The 25,616-nt window shown below is 44.0% G+C and overlaps 2 protein-coding genes across 2 annotated transcripts in view; both read left to right on the forward strand.

Annotated features, from left to right (window-relative positions):
• Positions 1–7,537, forward strand: part of cacna1ba (calcium channel, voltage-dependent, N type, alpha 1B subunit, a) — a 494,356-nt gene extending 486,819 nt beyond the window's left edge. The window contains exon 53 of the mRNA XM_055659954.1: positions 1,017–7,537. Within this exon, the coding sequence (XP_055515929.1) occupies positions 1,017–1,547 (531 nt within the window). The 3' untranslated portion in view covers positions 1,548–7,537. The remainder of the gene's footprint in view (positions 1–1,016) is intronic.
• Positions 7,538–13,556: 6,019 nt separating this feature from the next.
• Positions 13,557–25,616, forward strand: part of LOC129711794 (collagen alpha-1(XI) chain-like) — an 85,476-nt gene continuing 73,416 nt past the window's right edge. The window contains exon 1 of the mRNA XM_055659729.1: positions 13,557–14,130. Coding sequence (XP_055515704.1) covers positions 14,016–14,130 — 115 coding nt within the window. The 5' untranslated portion in view covers positions 13,557–14,015. The remainder of the gene's footprint in view (positions 14,131–25,616) is intronic.

Below are 25,616 nucleotides of genomic sequence, written 5' to 3' on the forward strand. Positions count from 1 at the left end.
TTTATGACTGTCCACTAAATATTACCAATACCCTTTGAAAATGGACCTTACATTCTCCTGTAGAAACAAGGAAATGCAAATGCTGGTTCAGAAAAGCAAGCACAAAGTGCTGGAGTAACTCATTGGGTCAGGGAGCATCTCTGGAGAACATAGGTAGGAGACGTTTCCGGTCGTGTCTGAAGAAGGGTTCCAACCTGAAACATCAATTATCCATGTTCAGCCTGAGGAAGGGTCCCGACCCAAAACGTCACCTATCCATGTTCTCCAGTGATGCTACCAGACCCGCTGAGTTACTCCAGCACTTCGTGTCTTCTTCGGTTCTCCTGTTTGGCAGTGGAACACAAACTCTTCCAAAGAGTTAAAATCTCAAACTTACTCTCCTATTGCATATGATACAAACATTATTGCTTCTTTTATTATCTCTTAACTAGTCAATCTTCATGCCATTCCCAGGAATAAATTTCCCCATTAATTCTGGATCAACCTGTGTGAACATCTCAAGAGTAATATATCTATTTCTCTGGTAGGGAATAGAAATAATGTACAGTATTATTGAAACACCACTTCTTGAAAATAATGGCTTTATACATAAATGTATGTGGATAACATTGTTTTAAATGTTTTGAATGAATATTTTATGGATAATGTTTTAATGAATCTACTTTCTGATGCATGGACTAACTACATCTGCACTCTTTATTAATTATTCTAGTAGAAGTGTATGTTTAATATCCTTGTACGTACTATCCTTGAATGTTTAATATCTAATGCTGTTAAGTTTTACCTACTTTTTCAATTGGTTTTGCCACTCATGGTAAACAATTTCCCCCAATTCTCTCTGCATCTCTGTATCTTCCCTCATTTTTTTACGTTGCCCGTTTTGGTGCTTGTCTGAACTTTTGGCCATTTTGTTTTCTCTGCTGTGGCTCTGTGTTCTTTTCTTTCATGTTATCTTTCTGTTTTCCTTGTGTACGTTCTTTTGTCTTTTGAATTGCTTTGTTCCAATTTTCATGTAGGGCAGTGGTTCGGTTAACGGCAGCCTCCTGCAGCTGGTGTCTGGCACCAGTACCCCGTGCCGCGGGCGCCGGCAGCTTCCCGCAACACCACTCACGCCGCGCCCCAACGTTACCTACAAGACTGCCAACTCATCCCCGGCTCACTTCAACGCCTCGCCGCCCAGCCCCCCGGGCAGACTGAGCCGCGGGCGGTCGGAACACAACAACCTGCTGTGCGGTGAGTCGCTGGGCCACTGCCTCGCTGGCGGCGAGTGCAGGCAGCCGACGGTGACCCGCATCAGCTCCGACCCTTCCCTGGGCCACCGCACCAGCAGCGAGGAGCAGCAACTTTTGGAGGAGACTCTGACCTTCGAGGTCGCCCTGGCCACTACCGCCGGCAGGTCCCCCAGGACATCCTGCGTCTCGTCCTTCATCCCTCAACCTCAGCAGAGCCGCCGGGTCCCGAACGGTTATCATTGCAACCTGGGAACGGGTGCTGGCACGGCCGAGCGGAGATTCTACCGTGAGACAGATGAGGAGGACTGGTGCTAGTGTGCGGGCAGTTCAAGACTCTTACAGATTATGCATTAACGTGATGAGTTTTATCATCTGCAGGGTGTTCTGTCAGAGCTCAGAGAGAGAGAGAGAAGAGAGTGTGTGTGTGTAAGTGAGCGTGTTCATATGCAGCGTTTGTGGGGATTTAGACACTGGAAAATGGTTCCAGGAGTTTTTTTTTTCAAAAGTTGCTTCAACTTGTTTTTTGCACTGAATTTGCAAGTGAAAACCGGTTTCACTTGAAGCGAAGAAAACACACACACACACTCACACAAAACGGTTTCATTCTAGAAAACGTGTTATTTGTTTTTCTATCTCTCCCTACATTGGCTATTTCAGAAAAAAAACAACAGATGCCAAATTTATTATATAAATATGTAAATAAAAGCTGGGGTGAGGGGAGAAGAAGACCTGATGAAATAGGATAGCCTGAACTCGAGAACCTCTGTACAAGCGGTGAAGGAGATGGTGGCTTCGCAGTAGAAGTTGTGAGAAGGGTTCTGTTTTACCCCATTGACTTTGAATGCCAGAGGGAGGTTGTGGGAGAAAGACAGAGAGAGGACGCCGTATTTAAAATGCATTATCGAGAGACTAAACAATGACAGCAAAAGATTTTACACGTTGGACTTGTTGTCATTAACAGGGAATAAAACGTCTTGAACGGAGCCGGTAAACAAATGTCTGCTCTCGAACTGCACTAAGCCGCCACATCTCTGCAGTGTTCTCATCCGCACCAGGACCTTTCCTGACCTGGTCAGATCCAGGCTGTGAAAGTGTCGGCACCACTTTTTTCAGGTCCGGAGTCCTTTCTGCGTGCCGCTTTTCATACTTCCTTTAAAAACAATTCTCGTCAGTTTTCTTCACCTTTATATCTACCTTCTGGTCTTTTTTTGTTTCCACTCACCGTAGCTTCAACGTGACTCGTGATCCTAGTTGCACAACTTTTTATCTTGTCGAATCTCCTGTGAGTCGCCTCATATAATTGATTGCAGGGGCTTCATGCCGTTCACCTCTAAAGCGCGTAAGAAGTTGGGCATGTGTATGGACTTAGCCTGCCTTTGTTGTGTCATTGCTTCCCACACTTTGTATTTATCGCTCCAACTGTTGAATTCCAAGTGCCTAACGTTTTAAATAACTCATGAGAGAAGATTCCGCCACTTGCTACTACTGTGCATCTCGGAGTACAGGAGACCCCAGGGAATGTACCTCTTGAAAACAGGTTTGCCCTCATGGAAGCTGTCGGGACAGAAGACGCTGCCTGTCTGAGCGACCAACAGGTCTGCGAGTCAAAACATGGCACTGAAGCAAAGCCGAAGAGACAGACGTCTATTGGGTACATGTTGCAGCAGGAGTTAAAATTGGCTTGTAACAGAGGTGATGCCACTGTGGTTATCTGTGATTTCAATATGCAGGTAGAGTGGGAAAATCAGGTTGGTTCTGGACCCCAAGAAAGGGAGTTTATGAAGTATCTCCGAGATGGATTCTCAGAGCAGCTTGTACTGGAGCTTACCAGAGAGAAGACAATTCTGGATTTAGTATTGTCTAATGAACCAGATTTAATAAATTGAACTCAAGGTAAAGGAACCGCTAGGAGGTAGTGACCATAATATGATAAGTTTTAATCTGTTATTTGAGAGGGAGAAGGTTAAATCGGAAGTGTCAGTATTGCAGTTGAACAAAGGGGACTATGAAGGCGTGAGAGAGGAGCTGGCCAAGATCGACTGGAAAAGGATCCTAACAGGAATGATGGTGGAACAGCAATGGCAGGAATTTCTGGGCATAATCCAGAAGATGCAGGATCATTTCATTCCAAAGAGGAAGAAAGATTCTAAGGGTAATAGGAGGCAACTGTGGCTGACAAGGGAAGTTAGGGATGGAATAAAACTAAAAGAAAAGGTGTATAACATAGCAAAAAGTAGCGGGAAGCCAGAGGATTGGAAAACTTTCAAAGGACAACAGAAGGTAACAAAAAGGGCAATAGGGGGTGAAAAGATGACGTATGAGGGTAAGCTGGCCAAGAATATAAAGAAGGATAGTAAAAGCTTTTGGTATGTTTAGGGAAAAAGATTAGTGAAGACAAATGATCACAATGAATGGCGGTGTTGGCTCGAAAGGCCAAATGGCCTCCTCCTGCACCTATTTTCTATGTTTCTATATTTCTAACATGCAAGTGGGACCCAGGGGAGGTATGGCTGAAAAACAGAGGTGACCAGTTAATGGCGGCTTCACGGCAAAATACCTGCAAATTGTACTTTGATAAACAGACTTGAATGACGTTGCAAAAATGAAATTTGAAACACAAAGCCAAAAGACTTTATTTAGTGTTGGTGAGCAGATCTGGGCTTTAATCTCTTCTGAAGTTAAAACAGGAAGACTATACTAAAAGAATGCAAGCCAGCACGGCATCATGTCTGCTGTCTATAACTTTCACAGTGCATGTCCCGTCTTTTAAAACTTGGTCGTGGAGGTTCTGAGCACATGTTTTATGGTATACAGTTTCTATGTTGTAAGGATACATGAGAAAACATTGTGTGTTGCCTTTGTAATGTAAGTCTTTAAAAAAAAAAAAAAAAAAAATTGTTGGAAATAGATTACAAAATGTGCACTTTGGTGAGTCAAATATTTGGAGCGAGGAGGTTGGATCACAGAGGGGAGTCGGGGTGTTTGTCAAGAGGGCCAAGCAACAACAGGATATTTTGTCAGGCAAAAAAACAACCATTCATTCAGTTGCTTTAACTGTTGGATTCTCCATTGACAGACTTCCGCATGACAGTGACCAAATGTTTTATACATTTCCTTATAACAAAGGCACAACAAAATTTTGAAGCAAACCGATTATTGACTGTGGAGGGGTGGGAGGGGGGATATACTATTAATTATACAATTGTTCCTGGAACGTTTCACAGGACTTTTTAAGTCAAACTTACATCTTGAATAATGCATGCACCATTGTACTCATTAATTATAGGACTACTTCTGTGCGGAAGGGTTGGAATTTTTCTTCCCAAAGAGTCTCCCGTTCTTTTTGCAAGTGACAATTTGTGATGTGACATCTGAGTCCATTTTGTGACCGAGGGAAATGTTGTCTAGGTTGAACAACAGTAGACAGAAGTGTCAGCACCTTTATTTGAAACCGCACTCTCCCAAGTCAGTATTGTGGGGCTGCTATGGGGCAAGCGTTGAACGACTGAACCAAATGGCAAACGTTAGTTTGTTCAGCGTCAAACTGTTCCCTGTGGCCTCTGACTTTTCTGTGTGGAACAGAAAACGACAGTTAATCAAACTGCACTCTTTCCTTCCATCCATTACAGCAGGTTGCCAAATGCAAGATCCACCCAACTATTTTCACATCTAGGGTCCAGTTTACTTATGGTTGTACTTTGATGAAATAATGTGAGCATGTGATAGAGGTATGTGCATGAAATATTGTTTATCCTGGTGCCAGGTTTTTGATACAATGTATTCATCAGCTATTCATTTTTAACAAAGGGAAGAAGAAAAAAACATTTGATATAAATTTGGGAGTTTGATGCGACAACTTTATATATATATATAAAACAATGTTGGGAAAGATAACAAGTTCCAACCCTGCAACATTGCTGGAGCCTATCAGATCCTGTGATGACCAGTTTGCTGCCTGAATCAGCCAAACTTTGAACTTCTGCAGTTTCTACAGTTACATTTTGTATGAGGCAGAATCCTTGAATTAAATAAACCTTAGGAGGAAACTTTCACATGCTTCATGTGTTTCTAATTTGCACAATTTTTAAACAGAACCTCTGCAAATCTTTTTTAAAAGAAAGATGATATTGTTAATTGGCTTTATTGCATTAACTACTATGTTGAGAATGTATGAATGTTTTGAAATTATATAAAGATGCATTTGCCGAGCGGTTCTTGTGTCTTTTATTGATGGTTTACACTTGAACCAAAAAGAACACAACCCTAATTGTAATTGGGAGAAAATACTGTTACACATTACAGTTTTTTGTTTTATGCAACTGAGAGGAACTGCATGTCATGCCCTTAGCCTGAATATTGTATTAGCCTCTTGCCCTGCTGTGTCTTTTAATATCACTTCCTGTCTACAAAAAAAAATCTTCCATGTGGGAAGTGGTTTAACCAAAAAGAAAACATGGATTTTTTTGGAATGTTTAAGATTCTTTTTATTTCATTCACGCATGACTGTTTAAATAAAGCTTATTGGGGATGAAAAAAAAATCTCTATTGTAAATTGGTTGCAAAGTAAAAGAGCTGTCCATCGCAGCGAGCAATGAATTTCTTGGACAGAACAGCATCATTATTTCTCAGAGGAAATAAGATGGGTATTTGCACTGGCATGAAGTGATTTTGGGTTCCTGCAGCCTGGGCTGTGCTCTGATGGATGCCAAGTGGCCTTTCTAGCGTTCTGAAAAATAGTTGGGGTTGAGTTGTCATTTTAAAGGGGCTGTGTCATCCTAAGGGCAGGCCTTAGCTGACGGTTATCATAGCAACAGATTTCTTTCTGACAGCACACGGCATACATCAACCATTGGGCTTTTTGGAAATTCAGAATTTTTATTTTGAAGACGCAGAATGACTTTTTTGACTGTTCCTGGAATTTGACCAGTGCCTGAAAGTCAGGTTCCTCACTCTGCCAGTCCTCCAGATCAGATGGTAGCGACTGCTCACTTGGCCGCCTGTCCATTATAACCCGGCCTGTTCTCCCACTAAAATTACTGAGCAGACAAAATGTTTTTTTTTTTACGGCTCTTGAATCTTTAGAAACAGTCAAGAAACTCTCCACGTTTGAAAGAGGTCCTGACATGGCCTCTGTATCCATGCCCAGGGCAGCATCAGTGTGTGGAAAGCCACTAATCCCCACACCACCTCTATCACAAAGTGCAGCTCACGAGCCACTAAAAAGAATCCTGATGACATAGGCCTTTTAAGAAGTCAGTAATATTGTAAAACAATTACATGTATCTTCATTCTGTACGTCCAGTTGAACCCTGTTAAGATCAAGTCAGTGTTGTTGAAGATGAGTTGCTCGGACTCGAGCTTCGTCTTATCTAACGTGTTTTGATGGTAGATTTTACGCGTTTTAAAAATTGTAACAGCTTGTCAGGGAACAAACTGGAATGGAGTCTACTGTATGTAAACTGGTTTCCAATGAGAGTAACCCTCAGTGGGCTATGATGCCTGATGTCTAACTGAGGGCGATCTATCACACTGGAGGTCACTCTCTAACTGTTGGTGGCAGTACAGTATTACAGTATATACAGAATACTATATCCCCTGTGTTTCTCAAAAATAAACCTTATACTTTGCACATTCTGGCATCAGAACGTGCGTGTTATTTTTCATCCACATTTGCACTGCACGCATTGCGATTTTTGTTTCCTGCTGTTGAAGAATACTGTAAAGGCAAATTACCTTTCCAGCAAGTCTGAAGAATAGTTAAGGTTGAGTTTTCACATGGCACAGCACAAGAACAGCACCTGCGGCCTACAATGTCTGTTGCGACCATGATGCAAAGATCATCTCGTATCTACCTGTGCATAGTCCATGTACCTCTATTCCTCACATATCCATGTGCCTCTTTTATGCCACTATTGTATCTGCATCAACCAACAGATCCGGCAGTGCGTTCAAGGAGTCTCTCACCACACTCTCTGTCAAAGAAAGGTGCCCCTTTAATCTTTGCTCCTCTCACATTAACGCTATGCCCTCAAGTGTTTTTTTCCCATTCTGGGAACCAACAAGGTTCTCACTGTCTAATCCAATCGACTTGGTGCTGCCAACTTGCCCCGTGAAAGAGTTGCCCATTTCATTGTTTTTATGATGTAAATATTAATGAGATTTCAACTCCAGACTTTGTCTTTCTTGCACATTCCCAATCGTGTGGGAGTAATGAACAATTCTTGTGTGAAAGGCTGGCATGCAAGCTGGTGGTGAGTTCTCACAAACCTTCATTCACTCTCCTGTCTCACTGGTTAAGAATATAGTGAAGGCAATTTGGTCATTTAAAAAAAATCAGCAAGATATAGTCTGACAAAGTTCACTACATCTTTAGTTGAGCATATTTAGATATAAAACAGAACAGGACAGGAACAGGCCCTTCTGCCCATCATGTCTACGTCGACCATGCAGCCAATCTAATCTGCCTGTTCATGGTCTGTGCCTATATTCCCTGACTGTTCATGTAACTGTCTAAATGTCTATTAACCATTGCTATTGTTTCTAGTTCCTCCAACTCTCTTGTCAGAGCTTTCTAGGCACCTACCACTCTGTAAAACAAATTCCCTGCACATCTCTTAAACTTTCTCACTTTAAAACTATGCCCTCTCATATTTGACATTTCAACCCTCGGGGGGGAAAAGACTCATGACTATCTGTGCCTCTCATAATGTTATATACTTCTGTCAGATCTTCCCTCAGCTTCTGACTCTCGAAAGAAAACAATGCAGGTTTGTCCATCTCCTTCTATCTAATTCTTTCTAATTCAAGCAGTATCCTGGTGAATCTCTTCTCCAACCTCTCCAAAGCCTTCACACCCTTCCTGCAACATGGTAATCAAAACTGCACACCATGCTCCAACTGAGGCCTGACCAAAGTTTACACAGTTGCAACATGGCTTGCCAACTTTTATACTCAATGTCCTGACCGATTAAGGCAAGCATGTCATATGTCTTCCTTACCAGCTATCTGCTTGTGTTGCCACTTTCAGGGAGCACTGGACTTGCACCACGAGATCCCTCTGTACATCAATACTACTCAGAGTCCTTCCACTTACTGTATATTTTCTTCTTGCGTTTGACCTCCCAAAATCCATCATCTCACAGATGCCTGGATTAAATTCCATCTGACAATTCTCCACCCAAACTTCGAACTGATCAAACCCTGTTGTGCCCTTTGATAACCTTCCTCACTATCCAAAACTCTGCCAATATTTATGTCATCTGCAAACTTACTAATCAGACTACCTATATTTTCATACAAACTATTTTTAAATAATGCCAACAACAGAGGTCCGAAGGAGAGGATATGTCTACCCAAGGAGAAAGGAGGGAATCTGCCTAGAACCAGAGGAAGTAGATCATGTCCTTGGGGAAGATCACTTTACAAACCTCCAGCCAAAGTAAGAGACCCCTCCATCATTCCGCCCATCAGTTTATTAAACGCCACTGCCCTGCCCTCATCAATCATCAATTCCTCAAATAAATTCCCCAAATTTGTGAGATTGTTCCACTCCCACACAAATCCATGCTGACTTTCCAAATGCGAGTAAATCATATCAATAAGAATCTTCTCCAATAATTTCCTAGTCAACGATGCGAGGCTAACTGCTCTCTTGGTCCCTAGATTATTTCTGTCGATTTTCTTAAACAAAGGAGCAACATTGGCTATTTTCCAGTCCTTTGGCATCTCACCCCGAATGCTAAATAGATGTCTATCAACGTCACAGTGATCTTCTCCCCTGCTTTGCTCAATGTCCTGGGATAGATCCCATCAGGTCTTTTGGCCTTTATCCACCTTAATGTTCTCAAAAAAGATGCAACACCTCCTCCACCTTCATACTAAAATGCTCCAGAATACCAACACAACCCCCTCCTTGATCTCACCGTCATCCATGTCCTTTTCCTTGGTGAATACTGATGTGAAGTACTCATTTTGCCCATATCCTCTGGCTCCAAGCATACATTCCCTCATTTGATTTTGAACCTCTTCTCCCTCTTGTTCCTAAAATGTGTTGGGATTCTGCTTAATCCTACGTGCCAAAGACATTTCACTGCCCCTTTTAGCCCTCCCGATTCCCCATTTAAATTCGTTCTTGCATAACTTTATATTCCACAAGGGCCATGTCAGATTTCAGTTTCCTGAACCTTACATATGCTTCTTTTTTCTTCCTGTCAAAATGTATGCAGGTTTTGATGGAAGCGCATCACTCTCTCACTGCCCACAGGCAACAGTGGAGAATACACTCAACCCAGGACAGCTCTAGCAGGGACATGTTACAATCTACATCTTCTTTCCCAGATTAAATGGAAACATCTACACATGGGAATCTATGAGTTATTTATTCATTGACAGTGATAATAAAACGGGCAAGAGCCCAGTTCATATGTTTCAGAGTAGAGGTCCACTGATATACTCCGAATTTGATTGTTTTCCTCCAAGTGATTCTTCAGCTTAATGGGCATCTCATCAACTGCTGTGTGTCAGTCTAACAGAAATACACAATCAGATCTGAAAGTTGTCAGAAAACATTTGATTTATGGTAATAACCAATGACGTAATTCTTCTTTGTCCACATTAAATTGTGTTGAAAGTAATGCATTTTGATTGGGGAACAACTGACAAAGTAACTGAAGATGATGGAAGTTGTTGCCAATTTCAAATCGGCCCCTCTCACAGATCCCAGGAAAGACAAAGCAGTCACGCCTGGCTGATTTCGAGATTTTATAACTGGGTTTATTCACAGCAGGAAGCTGCAGCATTAAATGAAGATGGAGATTTCATGGTGAACTGTAGAAAGTTTTGACTATGAGTTCTGACTGTGAATGTGCAGGGTTGGTAAGACCACATGACTGGAACTTTAGGGCACACATCTCTTGTTTCCCAGCTTATTAGCTGACACTGATTTAAGGGCACAATCTTTATCATTGCTGGTTCCATGATTGGATTTGACCTAGTAATTTCTAGCCACTTGTACCACTAGAGTTAGTGTGTTTTCCTCAGAAGTTTGAGTTGAGTGGATGTGGCTGAACCATTGACCTGATGGTGGACTTTAGACCATGTGCTTTCTTCATGACCAGGTTGTTCCAGTGACCATGGACACACTCTGCGGGCATTAGTCAATGTCGGCCAGCACTTGGGAAAATCATCTACTAAACCGGCTGCCAATCCAGCTGCAATAAAGTCAACACAGAATTCTAGGCTTGGTAGGATAGTAATGCTAAGGTTTGCACAGCTACCTGGCCTTAAATACTTGAGGTCCAACATTGCTCTCATTTCCAAGTATCGGTGGAGTAAGGAAGTTGTAATCATGAATGGTGAAGCTTTGGAGCTAGAATTGGTGGGGTGGGGAGATGAGTGGTGCGGGAATGATGAGAGGTGGGGTTTAGGAGTTGTGAAGAGAGCAGCACAACAGTGACTCAACGGTAGAGTTGCTGCCTAACTCTTACAGCGCCAGAACCCCGGATTCAATCCAGAGTACTGGCGCTATCTGTATGGAGTTTGTACGTTCTCTCCAGGTGCTCCGGTTTCCTTCCACTCTCCCAAAACCTGCAGATTTGTAGGATAATTGGTTTCTGTGATAGAAAAAAAATTCCTTCGGTAAAAATTGCAAATTGTGCCCAGTGTGTAGCATAGTGCTAATGTACAGGGTGATCGCTGGTCGGCACGGATTCTGTGGGCCGGTTTCCGCGCTATATATCAAAAGTAAAATCAAAAGAATGTAAATTGAGAGATTGGGAATATGGGAGAAGGGGACAGGAGGATGGGCTGGCAATGGTGAGAGACTGGAGGGCAAGTCCCACATCAAACTTGCAACTATATTGTATGGATGCACATGATGTTATGGGTCTGTCCCACTTAGGCGATTTTTCAGCTGACTGTCAGAGTGGAACACACACACAAACACATCACAAAGGCGGGGGCCAGGGAAAGTGGGGGGAGCAGAAAGTTTGCAAAATCTATTATGCACAGTGTATTTAAAGCAGAATTACTGTTTATCATCCCGAGACTGGTCCACTTTCCTAAACACCTGTCCTCAGTTCTGCACCCGACTGCAAGTTCTGTTGCAGAGCGGAACATTTCATTTGAGAATTTAATTATGTTCCTCTCTTCAAAGGGTTGCTGAGGGTTTATTTTCCCCCTCAAATACTTTTCCGTTTTATTTCATATTTCCAACTCCCGGTGTCGTCACTTTTGTTCGTGGTATTCATTATTAATAAACGCACTTACGAAAGTTGGGTTGTTGACAGGCTGACGGATATGAGGGGAAGCAGACACAAAAATGCTGGAGTAACTCAGTGGGACAGACAGCAGCTCTGGAGAGAAGGAATGGGTGACGTTTCGGGGCGAGACCCTGCCTCAGACTCAGAAGCAGACTCTGAAATTGACACGGTACAAAGCCAAGGTGATACAGACAAACACCACGATGAACAAGAAGGTTAAGACGGCTACTACAGTGTATGCTAAGTCCTAAGTCCTGCTTTGAGAGGTGGGGGACAAACTGCCCCCATGTTTTGTAATCCGGACTTCATCAGACGCTTTCTAAGGGCTGAATCGCGGGTCCTTTCAGCGCCCAGCGCGGTTTAAACTGCTGCATCGAGGCGATCGAGGCTCCCGATGTTGAAGCCCCTGCCGGCCGATGAAAGACCCCACTAACGGGCCGATTCATGCCCCACGATTCGGGGCGGACGAAGCTGCTGTTGCTGGAGTTCGGAGTCGGTCACCAACCAGGTCAGCTACCGATGTTACCGTCCACATGGACCACGGCTGAAGCCTCGCGTGTGTGTGCATGTACACGTGTGGCTGCCAAGAACTGTGTCCCCCACATGTTTTGATAGTGATTTCCGAGCCTGCCCCAATGAGCAAAGGCGATTAACTAAAACTACCTACGACTACCTCGACTACCTACAACTACATGGCAACCCCACTACAACTACAGGATTATCGATTTTCTCCATGGCGACCAATTTTTGGTCTTAAAAATCTTCAACGTTGAAAAATTTGCAACAACCATATTGAGGCCGCGACTAGTTCCTAGAACGCGGGAACTCCTTGCAACCATGAAGGAGACTCACCAGAGATCACCAGCGACCATGTGGCGAGCGTAGTCTCCTGCACTCGCCTAAAAAGTCACCTAAGTGGGAAAGGCCCTTGAGAATCTGCAGCTAAAGAGCAGTCAGTGCTAGAGTTACTCAACAGGTCGAGGAGTTGTGCAGAGAGAAACATTGTCGTCCCAGGTGGAGACCATGTGTCAGGACTGAGTTTTGTACATTTCAAATTAGATCACTTCTCATTCTTGTGAGCACAGGAGAGCAAAGGCCCGATGCTGCCTCTATTTATGCGGTGAAATCTTTCTCCCAGACCTTAGGGAGATGGACTTCCATGTTTCCTAAAGAACATCTCTTCTTGAGTAAAGAAAGCAGACGTGCATATGATATTTCGGCTACCATTTAACCCAGGGGCCACCAAACTTTCAGCATGAGGGCCACATTATATATTTGGCACAAATTCTCAAAGTCACCGGACTTTAGGACCTGGAGGAGCCCGGAGCTCAGCGCTTGCTGCGGGCCGGATAAAATATCGTGGCGGGCCGGATGTGGCCCGCGAGCCACAGTTTGCAGACGCCTGATTTAACCAATCTCATATTACTCTACGAGAGGGAATATGACTATTTCAGCCCATTGTGTCATTCCCCATTAATTGTCCCTGCAGTTATTTATCCCATCAGCCCCCCACATCTCTCCCCTTCCTCCCAGGATCTTTGCTTCCTCCCTCCCTACACCGGGAGAACGTGCAAACTCCACGCGGAAAGCAGCCGAGGTCTCTGGGCCCTGTGAGGTCGTAACTTTATGCCCCCGGACAGTGTTGCCCAACCAGCTGCTTCTGAGTCTGAGGCAGGGTCTCGCCCCGAAACGTCACCCATTCCTTCTCTCCAGAGCTGCTGTCTGTCCCACTGAGTTACTTCAGCATTTTTGTGTCTGCTTCCCCTCATATCCGTCAGCCTGTCAACAACCCAACTTTCGTAAGTGCGTTTATTAATAATGAATACCTCGAACAAAAGTAACGACACCGGGAGTTGGAAATATGAAATAAAACGGAAAAGTATTTGAGGGGGAAAAATAAACCCTCAGCAACCCGGGACGTCTTTGAAGAGAGGAACATAATTAAATTCTCAAATGAAATGTTAATTACGTTCCGCTCTGCAACAGAACTTGCAGTCGGGTGCAGAACTGAGGACAGGTGTTTAGGAAAGTGGACCAGTCTCGGGATGATAAACAGTAATTCTGCTTTAAATACACTGTGCATAATAGATTTTGCAAACTTTCTGGTTGGGTCGGCGGGTAGCACGGGTGATTTCTCGACGCACGGAGTTTGTGCTCGCAGTGTCCCGTGTACCGAGCCACCCCAGTTGTAACGTCGTTGCATCTGCTGAAGCTGCTCTGTCGATTCAGCCGCGGAGCTGGGACCAGCTGGGAGGTGCTTCCCTCGGGTTAGACACGGGCAGGCGGGGAGTTTGGTTCGGCACGAGTGCTGGTTGGTTGCGGATAGCCCCCCCAATGCGCCAGTACTGCGGGAACCTTCCCTGGAGTTAGCAGGGGGACCCTAGCAGCATCTTGCCAGTCTGTCTGTACAACCTGGTAGCTCTCAGCAGCATGGAGCCCGTCACCCGCAGCGGCTATCCCTGACTTTGTCGTTTAGAAGTGTTTGTTTAACGTAATTGTCCGACCGAGCCAAGTCACAGCAACCATGGGCCGGACGATGCTATCGTTGACCATCACTTGGTCAGCCTGTCTCTGCATGTCCTTGTGCGGGGTTGGCCGCGGAGATGATGAGGAGCTGGGCTCCGGGGCGTCCTACACGGGTAAGTCGCTGCCTTTCTCTTTCACAACCCCAAAGGGTCATTTCAGATAATCCCCATTGCAATTTAGTTCAAAGTTGCGTTGTATGATGCAGGATAGTTTAAAAAAAGTTAGACTGGGGGGTAAATCCCCCATCTTGAAACGAACACTGAAGGTTGCAATTTTATTTATATTAGATTCTCGTGTTGTTTAAATTTCCTCTTTAAAGTAGGTATATGTGCGTTTTATTTAGTGTGGGATCAATTAAAGGATGACTCGATTGTATTCGGTGGCTGGTGTATTGTGAGGAGGCCGCCAGGGAGCGCTGTGAGTACACAGTGGGTTACACCTCTGGATGGGTCATTCCCGGCTATTCCACTTCATTGATGCACATGGTCGTTCTGGTGTTATGTGTGTTTGGTACTTCTGCCACGGTCCAAACCGTTCTGAACTCTACAACTGCACCAGAATGTCTGGAACCGTTCAATTGTTGATAACACTGGTCACAAGCAAATGTGTAAATTGGCTAATTCTGCAACTGACAACATGAATGGAGGTTTTTATACTTTTTTTCCATTTTAATAAAATCACAGGTTCGGACACTTCAGGTAAGAAACTGAGGCTAGGGCAAGAAATATAGTGTGTAACGTGCGTTCCCATAACCCTAATTGGATATAACGCCTGTGATAAATTAAGAAAGACTAGTATTATATGGGAGAATAGTTACAACACGATATTGGCAGAGAACTGGAGAACAACTTAAAAGTTACTTTGGAAATTGAGAAGCAGAAAAAAAGCTGGGGGTGGGGGCGAGTTGTGGGGCACATGACTGTTTGCATGTAACCTCCCTGCAGTAATCACACACCATTATCTGTTAAGATCATAGCTGGTACTTTCACTGCAGGTGGCCATTAAAAGTGACGAGCAAAAGATAGACACAAAAAGTTGGAGTAACTCAGAGGGTCAGGGAGCATCTCTGGAGAAAAGGAATAGGCGACGTTTCGGGTCAAGAATTCTTCAGACTGACCCGAAACGTCGCCTATTCCTTTTCTCCAGAGAGTTGTTTCAGCCCTTCGGTTGAAACCAGCATCTGCAGTTCCTCCCTACACAAAAGTGACAAGCAATCGCTTCAAATTGATACTTGTGCCAAGATACTCTTTTCAACAATGTAACATGCAGCCTCTGCAGATGCTGGACGAAGACGACTTCTGAAGAAGGGTTTTGACCCAAAACGTTGCCTATTTCCTTCGCTTCATAGATGCTGCCTCGCCCACTGAGTTTCAATGTACTGACCATCAACCAGGATGTACGGATGAGCTTACTCTCATTTCCCGTGACCTGTTTGAGGATGTTTTCCTTTGAATAGCTCTTGGTGAATCTATAATCTTGCGTTTACAAGCATTCCCTGTACATGGTGGAACCTGCCTTTCATGCATATATATTTTTACAATGCATGCCATGTTATTGGGAAAACTTCTACTGAAGTTGATTTTAGTCAGTAACCCGAGGACAAAACGCGTAAAAAGAAAGCTGAATAATCACACGGAGCGTTGCGTGACTTAGTGAACACATTAATCCAGATGTGTACACACCGTAACTCTTGTGTTGCAAGCGTCTCCCCAACAATATTTCTGATGCTCATCCTTTAAATGATGTATCTGTTCTTTCGCATAGTTAATCACAATGTGTGAGACTTCATTGAATGTGAAATTGTTGGTGGGATAACAGTTGATAGTTTCGAAACGGGAAATTATTTTCTTTATTAAAACATTGGTTCGGCCACATTTAGCGTATTGTGTGCAGTTCTGATCGCTCCTTCACAGGAAGGAATTGGAGGCTTTGGAGAAGATGCAGAAGAGGTACAGTGGTGCAGAGAGAGGATTCACTACCCTCGACGAGGTGAGCTGTTGTAATGCAAGAAGATCAACAGTCAGTTTATACCCAAAGGGCTTGTCATCACTGAGACCAGAGATGGGTCTAATATTCCTTGTCAAGGTGGTAGTGAAGCAAATATCACTGGATGGCACGTACGATGCCTTGAGCCAGGACCAGTTATATAGTTGAAGTCAAATATACAAAACCTACCATCTGGCTTCTGACTTGGAAGGCCGAGCTTTTGATTTCTCCATTGAAATTCGACCCTCCACTGAATGCTCAGCCAAAATGCCCCTCCTAATGATTCAACAAGTGAAAATCAAATGAAAGCTACTAAAACGTTGAATTTTTCTTTTCCAGCGTCAGATTGTCACTGGAGATTCCTCTTTTTAAACTGGTTTTGCATTTTGAAGGTGCAAGTGGCTGCAGATGATGGAATCTTGAGCAAAAAAAACAAAGTACTGGGGGAAACCCAGCCAGTCAGGCAGCATCTGTGGAGAAAAATTGAAGGGCAACATTTCTGGTCTAAACTCTACCTCCATCTGAAGAAGGGTGTCTACTGAAACACCGCCTGCCCTTTTCCCTCCACTGATGCTGCCTGACCCGCTGAGTACCTTGGGCGTTTTAGTTTTTGGTTCTGTCTTTAGCTGTCGCTGAATTTGCTGGCTGAGGGAAATGGCAGACAGTTGGTTTTGATGAATGATCAATGAGCTGAAACATTAATTACTCCTTCTTATGCCATGGTCGACTTGCCTTGGTGACTATCATTGTCTCTTTTTGTTTGAGAATTTTGATACCTGCAGAATTTTTGTTATTGTGTTTGAGATGAACTAGGAAGAGGATGGGGATGGAGGGGAGCAGGTGATATGTTATAGCACAATCCCAGGAGCGAGGTCTTTGGAAACTGAGATTCTGAGAGTGTACATGTAGATGGTTATTTATTAGAGATTTGGATGTGGTCAGTAGTGTAAATATAAAAAATACCAGAGTACCTAGTTTAATATTTGTGTTATAGTGTTCCATTTATAGAGGAAAAGTCCAAGGTCTGCATTGTGGTAGGTTGGAAGATTGGGAGTTTATGAGAGGGTCATTCAGTAATCTAACAGCAGAGAAGATGCTGTTCCTGAATCTGATGATATGTGCTTTCAAATTTTTTGTATATTCTGCGTGGTGGGGGAGGGGAGAAGAGAGAACAACCGCGGTGAAGATGGTCCCTGGTTATGTTGGCTGAATTCCTGAGACGGCGTGAAGTACTGATGCAGTCGATAGTGGAGAAGCTGGTTTGTGTGATGGACATCCACAACACTCTGCAATCTCATGCGGTCTTGGGAATTCATTGATAAAGATGCTCTCTGTACGTTCTGGCACTGTCCTTTGTGGTGGAGCGGCTTGCGTGTATGTCCGTCTCCACCCAAACAAGTCACTGATAATCAGCCCTTATCCCTGATAAGACCTTTGTCCTCTCTCTCCACCACAGGTCCGGGTTGCTTGAGATTAAGGTTGCCCGTTGGAATGGGCAATCAAAACAGACCGGATTTGTTTTTGCCATAACAAAAGCTAAACTGCTGGTCTTGGGAATGCAACCCTCTGAAGTATTCTGTTTTGTACTGTGAACAAGCAAATAATCTGAGCTGTTTCATCTACCAAGGGGACGGGCTAACCTCAATGGCATTCCTGGGTGCAGGTGAAGAATGTTGATTCCCTTTCAGATAACCTAAACCTGCACCGAGCAAAATGAGAGAGGGTAATCTTGTCCGGCTAAACCAGATGTCTGGGTTGAAGAGTGAGTGGCCCCTATCCCACATGCTGCTCCTTTATCCATTCACTTGGCAATGTCTAATGGAAGAGATGAGGCTGAGGAATGCTCTCTGTGCACGTTTACTTCTGTCCAGCGTATCTATTTTTTTTTTTTTTAAAGTTGTCTTTCTATCTTCCTTCCTTGGACTTTTGACTCTTGTGACCTGAGCCTCTCTCCAGAAGATGGCGGTGTCATTAACTTTCCTCATGGTCAGAGCCACACAAGATTCTCCTTTTAAATGTCCCACGGGCTTGTACCTCAGTGTCTAACCACTTCCCCCTTTCAAAACGCCATCAATGTATTTTTTGAGCAGCACTGGAAGTGCATTATTAGATTACATTGCCGAGTTCGTCTGTTTCCTCCCACATTCCAAAGACAAAGGTAATTCACAAAGGCTTGGTAAATGTAAGAATTGTCTTTGGTGTGTGTTGGATGGTGTTAGTGTGCGGGGATCGCTGGTCGGCACGGACTCGGTGGGCCGGAGGGCCTGTTTCCACGCTGTATCTCTAAACTAAACTAGATTCTCAATCGCTTTCCAGTGTTTCGCTGACAAAAACGGTATCAGTGGCCAATCTGAAAATCATGTTGGCAATGTTCTTGGCCACACAATCATGGATGTTCAGGAGCAGAGCAAGAAACTGGACACACAACTGGAAGAGCACCATTGCTGAGGGTTAGGATCTTGTTGGCATCTCATGAGATATTTCACCCAAACTCAGCCACTGCATCACTGAAAGGGCAGAGGAGAGGGGCTACCTATTTGACTTTCTGCCTCTTTTTTTAAATTTCTGGAGAAACTAATATTGGTCTGTAACACCGTGGATCAATTCGTTAAAATTGCAAACATTTGATTTGTAAAATATTTATTATGACTGAGATGATCAGCTTCCATAGAATGATGAAAAGCATGAAAAAATGCAACGCAGAAGTGGGACTTTTTCCCTCATAGTTTGTCCACACCTACTGTGATGCCTCTGTACACTGATCCCAGTTGCCTGCATGTGGAATGCATCCCTCTTTATCCTTCCTTTTTGAGTACCTGCCCAAATGCCTTTTAAACATTTTAACTGTATCTGCCTCATCCACCCCTTGTGGCAGCTCATTTCAGACATTCAATGCCCTTAGTGTGAATACTCTTTAGAATTTAGGAGATTGAGAGGGGATCTTATAGAAACTTACAAAATTCTTAAGGGGTTGGACAGGCTAGATGCAGGAAGATTGTTCCCGATGTTAGGGAAGTCCAGGACAAGGGGGCACAGCTTAAGGATAAGGGGGAAATCCTTTAAAACCGAGATGAGAAGAACCTTTTTCGCACAGAGAGTGGTGAATCTCTGGAACTCTCTGCCACAGAGGGTAGTTGAGGCCAGTTCATTGGCTATATTTAAGAGGGAGTTAGATGTGGCCCTTGTGCTAAGGGGATCAGGGGGTATGGAGAGAAGGCAGGTACGGGATATTGAGTTGGATGATCAGCCATGATCATATTGAATGGCGGTGCAGGCTCGAAGGGCCGAATGGCCTACTCCTGCTCCTAATTTCTATGTTTATATGTTTCTATGAATAAAGAAAATACCTCATATCTTTCACTTACCTCTCCCTTCAAACTAAAGCTCTGCCTCTTAGTTGTCGATTCCACTGCTGGGTGGAGGGGGTGGTGGAGACCATGTTGATCCTATCTATTCTGCTCATAATTTTATAAAGCTCTATAAAGTCACCCCTCAGGCTCGTGCATTCCATAATAAGATCATAAGACAGCGGAGCAGAATTGTGCGGAGCGAGTGTTGCGAGAGAGTAGTGGGAGCCGGGAATGTGTTGCCAGGGGTGTGTGGTGGATACGATAGAGGCATTTAGGAGGGTTTCGGATAAGTACATGGATGTGTGAGGATTAGAGGGATGTGGATCATGTACAGGAGGTTCGGTTTAATTAGACATCATGTTCGATGCAAACATTGTGGGATGACGGGCCTGTTTCTGTGCTGTCCTGTCTATGTTATGTCATTACTGACCCTCATAATATGTTGATCTTTGTTAGCTTTTAAGACTAAAATCTGGAATGTAAAGTAGCTTTTTTATTTTCTTCTGGCCCCTGGTTTACCAGCTCCTCCTACCTTGCATCATGACACATTTCTAGCATCTCTCTTTACCTATTTTGGAACCAACAGATGATAAGATAGCAGATCTTTCTATTGAATTTGTAATGTAAAACTGTACTTTACTGCAATCTTCCTTGGAAAAAGCTTCAAAATAATGTGAACTCTGAGTCTGGTAAACCTACTTTGTGTGGGAATCACAGTAAGTGACTACAAATGATATGTGAAGTTCACTTTTGATTTGTTGAATGTGAAACGTTTTAAAAATCATTGCTACTGAGATTGGGAATTGTAGCAAAATCTAGACAGGGAAAATAATTCCAGCAAGGGCACGAGATTAAACGTCACTTAAATCTGAAATCTTAGTCTCTTCTGTAGCATGTGAAGATTAGATCTCTCTGGACAGAAATCTGGAGAGATAATTAAATGGCAAAGTCTGACACAAATGTCTGACCCACAGAATGAAAATAATGAGACTTTTAGCTTCCTTCATTACTGTGGTTGTTATTCTGACCAAAAATAACACTTGGTGTGAGCCAGAATAATGCCTGGGTCAATTTGGAAACTCCAACGTGACAAGTTAAATGGAATGTGACTGCCTTTGGCCTGTTGCCCCTGTGAAACACCAGTGCTAACAAGTAACATAACTTGCCATCGCAAAGCCAGCGACTTATTACAGAAATTGAACAAATGCAACAAAGGCATCACCCATGTTTTGGTTTACAATCACAATCAGCATTAACTAGTGAATGCTTTCAATCATGTATGGTTTTAATGAAAGCCACCCAGGGACTAATAGCTTGATGATAGACGTTTAGCAGAGTTGCTTAAGTTCATACGTTATAGGAGCAAAATTTGGCCAATCACGGCTGATCTATCTCACTCTCCTAACTCCATTCTCCTGACTTAACCCCACAACCCCTGACACCCAAACTAATCAATATTTTGTGTGTGTTATTTTCTAATGTAGGAGATCAGAAACTGAACAAAATAATGATTTCATTAATTTACGAGAGTGCAAACTCATTTTTAGTTAGAAAGACCACAGTGGAGCAGCAGTATTAGGGCAGCCACGGTGGCGCAGCGGTAAAGTTGCTGCCTTACAGAGTTTGCAGCACCAGAGACCCGGGTTCGATCCCGACTACGGGTGCTGTCTGTTCGGAGTTTGTTCGTTCTCCCCGTGACCACGTGGATTTCTCAGAGATCGTCGGTTTCCTCCCACAATATTTAGATGTACAGGTATGCAGGTTAATTGGCTTGGTGTATGTGTAAATTATCGCTAGTGTGTGCAGGATAGTATTAATGTGTGTGGATCGCTGGTTGGTGCCGTCTCAGTGGGCCGAAGGGCTTGTTTCTGCGCTGTATCTCTAAACTAAACTAAACCAGGCAGCAAATCAGTAAAGCATCAGTTAGACATTGGGTCAGGACACATTGAGCTTGGTGCGATCAGAACAAAGGCCAATCCTCCTCTCATGTTTCAGATGATTTTGGATGGCAGTAGATTAACTAAAGCAGGACAGTCTCACCCCGGTCGCTCCCCCTCTTCTCCCTCTCTTCTCCCTCTTTGTCTTGTGCGTTCACTGCTGTTTGGATTTCTTTTAACCAAATTGAACTCAACCAAAAGTCCTCGATCAAAGGTGAGATTTGTCCACAATATTTTGCTCATCAGAGTGGTCCAGTGTAGTGTTGCTGTAGCATTCAACTTCAACAAGTGGCGAGAAGAAAAAGGATGGTGGTGGTAGGAGGGGGGGTGTTAGTTGAATAAGAATGTGGAATTGCTGCCCCTTTAAAGCCACATCCCTGTTGCCTTCATCAGCTCAACCCAATCTTCACACAAACTCTCATTTGCGAAGGTGGGACTACGTAAGCCATGCAGAAAGGGGCCACCCTCGTTCTGGCCCCATCATTTGAATCGGTCCCTCAGCAGATTTTATTCAAAATGTTCACATTGCTCCACAAACCTTTCCATTGCTTCATCCAATTAACAGCTTGGTGAGCATCTTATGAAATGGGAGACCGTTGGAGGTGGCCAGCTGTGTCTTGGTGAATAGTAGCTCTCTTTGGAAGGGTGTGAATTTCAGATCTACATGCCACAAGTGGAAGTGGCGAGGTTATCTGAGCTGCTCCTACAGGTTATGCAAGTCAATGAGGCACTTCCCTTGCCCAATGTGCAATCATCTTTGAAGAAAGCAATGAACATCAACAGTCCCTGTGTGGGTTGCTCACCACAAAGCAGGCAGTGCTGCTGTTTACTTGCCAGGTATTGTTACCAACCTAGATACAAAGAACTGCAGATGCTGGCTAATACACAAAAGGAGTAACTCAGCAGGTCAGGCAGCATCTCCCTTCCATCAAGACCCTTCTTTAAGCTTCTCTGCCTTTTGTTCCAGTTTTCCGCCTATCAAAACCCACTCCTGCCTGTGTCTACCTATCACCTTCCATGCTTTGCCCAGCCCCTCTCCTCTTAAAAAAAAAATGAAAATGATTCAATTTATTGTCATTGTTAGTGTACAGTACAGAGACAACGAAATGCATTTTTAGCATCTCCCAGCTTTCTTCCAGCTTTCTCCACCCCCCCCCCCCCACCCCCCACCACTATAATCAGTCTAAAGGTCCTGACCTGAAACGTCATCTATCCATGTCCTCTAGAGATGCTGCCTGACCTGCTGAGCAGCTCCAGCACTTTGTGTTCTTGTATTGCTGCAAACATCTCTCGTGCATACTTTCACCAACACACATGTGGGCTGCAGGCCTGTGGCCAGGACACTTGGTAGGGGGGGGCACGTTCAAGCTTGTTTACTGTCTGGATGAGCACACTTGTGTTTTGTGTACTTGCGGGGGAAAAAAGCTGCCTTGTCTGGGATGATTCCAGGAATGAGGGATTTCCCACATTGTTATTTTGATTGTAATGTTGAGAATTACGACCATACCTCCCCCAGCTTCCTGGACAATGTCCAATAAATTAGCTTTTACAGAGACTAAAGCACACTTTCATTCTAATGAGGAACTCCTTACAATTCTGGGAATCTGACAGGCACAAGTTTGTCCGTGACTGTGGGGAGAGCAGACTGGCTGTGGACTATTCCCCGAGGTTGAACAGAAGAATTGTGCTATTTTACTTAGATTCTGCGATCAGGTACGCGAATAGGAAAATGTTTCGAGGGATATGGGGCAAACGTAGGCAGGTGGGACTAGTTTAGATGGGGCATGTGATTGGCGTGAACAAGTTGGAGCCCTCACTCTATGGCTGTTTGACTATGGCTCCCTCTGACTCTTTCCAACATCATAATTTGCCCTGGCTACATTCCAGGTAATGCCTTCACATGGAACATGTTTGATATAAGCAAGTGTAGTTGGGAATGCTGAGAGCTTCACTAGAGAGGTTTATATGATTAGTTATCCTATAATTGCAAGTGACTTTATAAAGTTATACAGCGTGGAAACAGACCCTTCAGCCCAACTCCATGCCCACCAAAAGCCCCATCTATGCTAGTCCCATCTGCCCGCAGGCCCATATCCTTCAACCTTTCATATCCATGTACCTGTCTAACTGTCTCTTAAAATTAATTGCAGCTGCCTCTACTGCTTCCTCCGGCAACTCATTCCATATACCCACCACCCTCTGTGGAAAGATATGTTCCTTGGGGTTCCATTAAATATTTCCCCTTTCATCTTAAACTATGCCCTCTAGTTCTTGATGCCCCAACTCTGGGTGAAAGACTCTGTACATTATCCATTTCCATCATGGTTTTATAGCCTCTGTAATATCATCCCTCAGCCACCTGCGCTTCAAGGAATAAACTCCTGGCCTAGTCAATCTCTCCCAATAAAGTCCTGGCAACATCCTCATGAATCTTTTCAGCACTCTTTCTAGTTTAGTATTCAGTTTAGTTTATTGTTATCACGTGTACCGAGGTACAGTGAAAAGCTTTTTTTTATTGTGTGCTATCCAATCAGTAAAAAGACTATATATGGTTACGATCAAGCTGTCCACAGGTGTACAGGTATAGGTGAAGGTATAATGTTTAGTGCAAGATAAAGTCCGATTAAAGATAGTTTGAAGATCTCCAATGAGATAGATGGGAGGTCAGGACCACATTCTAGCTGGTGGGAGGATGGTTCAGTTGCCTGATAACAGCTGGGATGAAACTGTCCCTGATTCTGCATTTTCAAACTTCTGTACGTCTTGCCTGATGGGAGAGAGAAGAAGAGGGAGTGACCGGGGTGAGATTGATCTTTGATTATGTTGGTGGCTTTGCCGACACCGCATGAAGTGTAGATCGAGTCAATGGAAGGGAGGTTGGTTTGCATGGTTTGGGCTACGTCCAGAACTCTGCAATTTCTTTCGGTTTTAGACAGAGCTGCTCCCAAACCATTTTATTCACTTTTATCTTTGGCTCCGACACTCCAGTCAAAACAGTCCAAGTTTGTCCAACTTCTGATAGCTAATGCCTCCAATCCAAGCAATAACCTAGTGATTTTGCACCCTCTACAAAATGTCTACACCCTTCCCATAATAGGGTGACCAGAACTATGCACTGAACTCCAACTGTGGCAAACCAAAGTTGAATAAAGTTGTAACATAATTTGCCAACTTTTCCCAATCAATGAAGGTTAAAGGGCCTGTCCCACTTGGCCGTCATTTGGTCCTCATTTACGCATCATATGTAAAATACGTCGACGCGTCGTGATGCGCGACATCGCGCGTAAATCATGCATCAGCACAGCCGTCTGGTGCGTTGGACGTCATTAGAATACCCTGCGGCGCGCAGCGACACATGGTTACGGACGTCGACACACAGTGATGTAACCATGCGTCACCACGCGATACATGCGAAACATTGGGACGCCAGCGTGCGACGCCAATACGCCAGTGTGCGTACGTGATACATCGCTCAGGTGGCGCGAGAGGATTTTGTTACATTACGAAATCCTGGAGTGCCTCGCGATTCCACGCCTCACAATGCGCAATTCGTGCGTCACTCACGCACAGCCCGCGCATAAATGAGGCGCAAATGACGGTCAAGTAGGACAAGCCCTTAACATGTAATTTGCTTTCTTTACCACTCTCTACACTTGTGTTGCAACTTTCAGGTAGTTCTGGACCATACAATCTCTGGGTACATCAATGCTCTTGCCATTTACTGTATACTTTCCTCTTGACTTTGACCGCCCAAAGTAGATTACATCGTAGTTGTCCAGATTAAATTCCACCTGCCATCTCTGCTACCTATATAAACGCTCTGTTTCTCACCGTATCCTTTGACAACTGTCTTCACAGTCTACTCACTCCAACAATTTTCAAGTCATCTGCAAACCTAATCAGGCCATCATTATCTAATGATTAATAGATATTATTAATGACTGGGGTCTCTTCACTGATCCTCGTGGGGCATCACTGGTGACAGACCTCCAGTTGCAAAATCACCCCTCCACCATAATCCTTGTCTTCTCTGATCAAGCCAATTTTGGATTCAATTTACTAACTCAGCTGTGCTCCTTAATCTTCTGCACCAGCCTTCTGCGAGGCCCCATGGCAAATGATTTACTAAAGTCCATGTAGACAACATTCACCTCCCCACCCTCGCTTGGATCTTCGTCCATATTCACTTACAACGTAGATGGAAGCGGATTTGGCCCTTGAGATTGACACCGTTTTACTGAGCAATCCCATTCCACTGTTAATTTCCCCTGTAACCTATTCTCTCCTCATTCCTGTCAACTCCTGCCAGATTCTACCACTTACAGG

This window comes from Leucoraja erinacea, chromosome 31, assembly GCF_028641065.1.
Source record: "Leucoraja erinacea ecotype New England chromosome 31, Leri_hhj_1, whole genome shotgun sequence".
In the NCBI taxonomy this organism is placed as follows: domain Eukaryota; kingdom Metazoa; phylum Chordata; class Chondrichthyes; order Rajiformes; family Rajidae; genus Leucoraja; species Leucoraja erinaceus.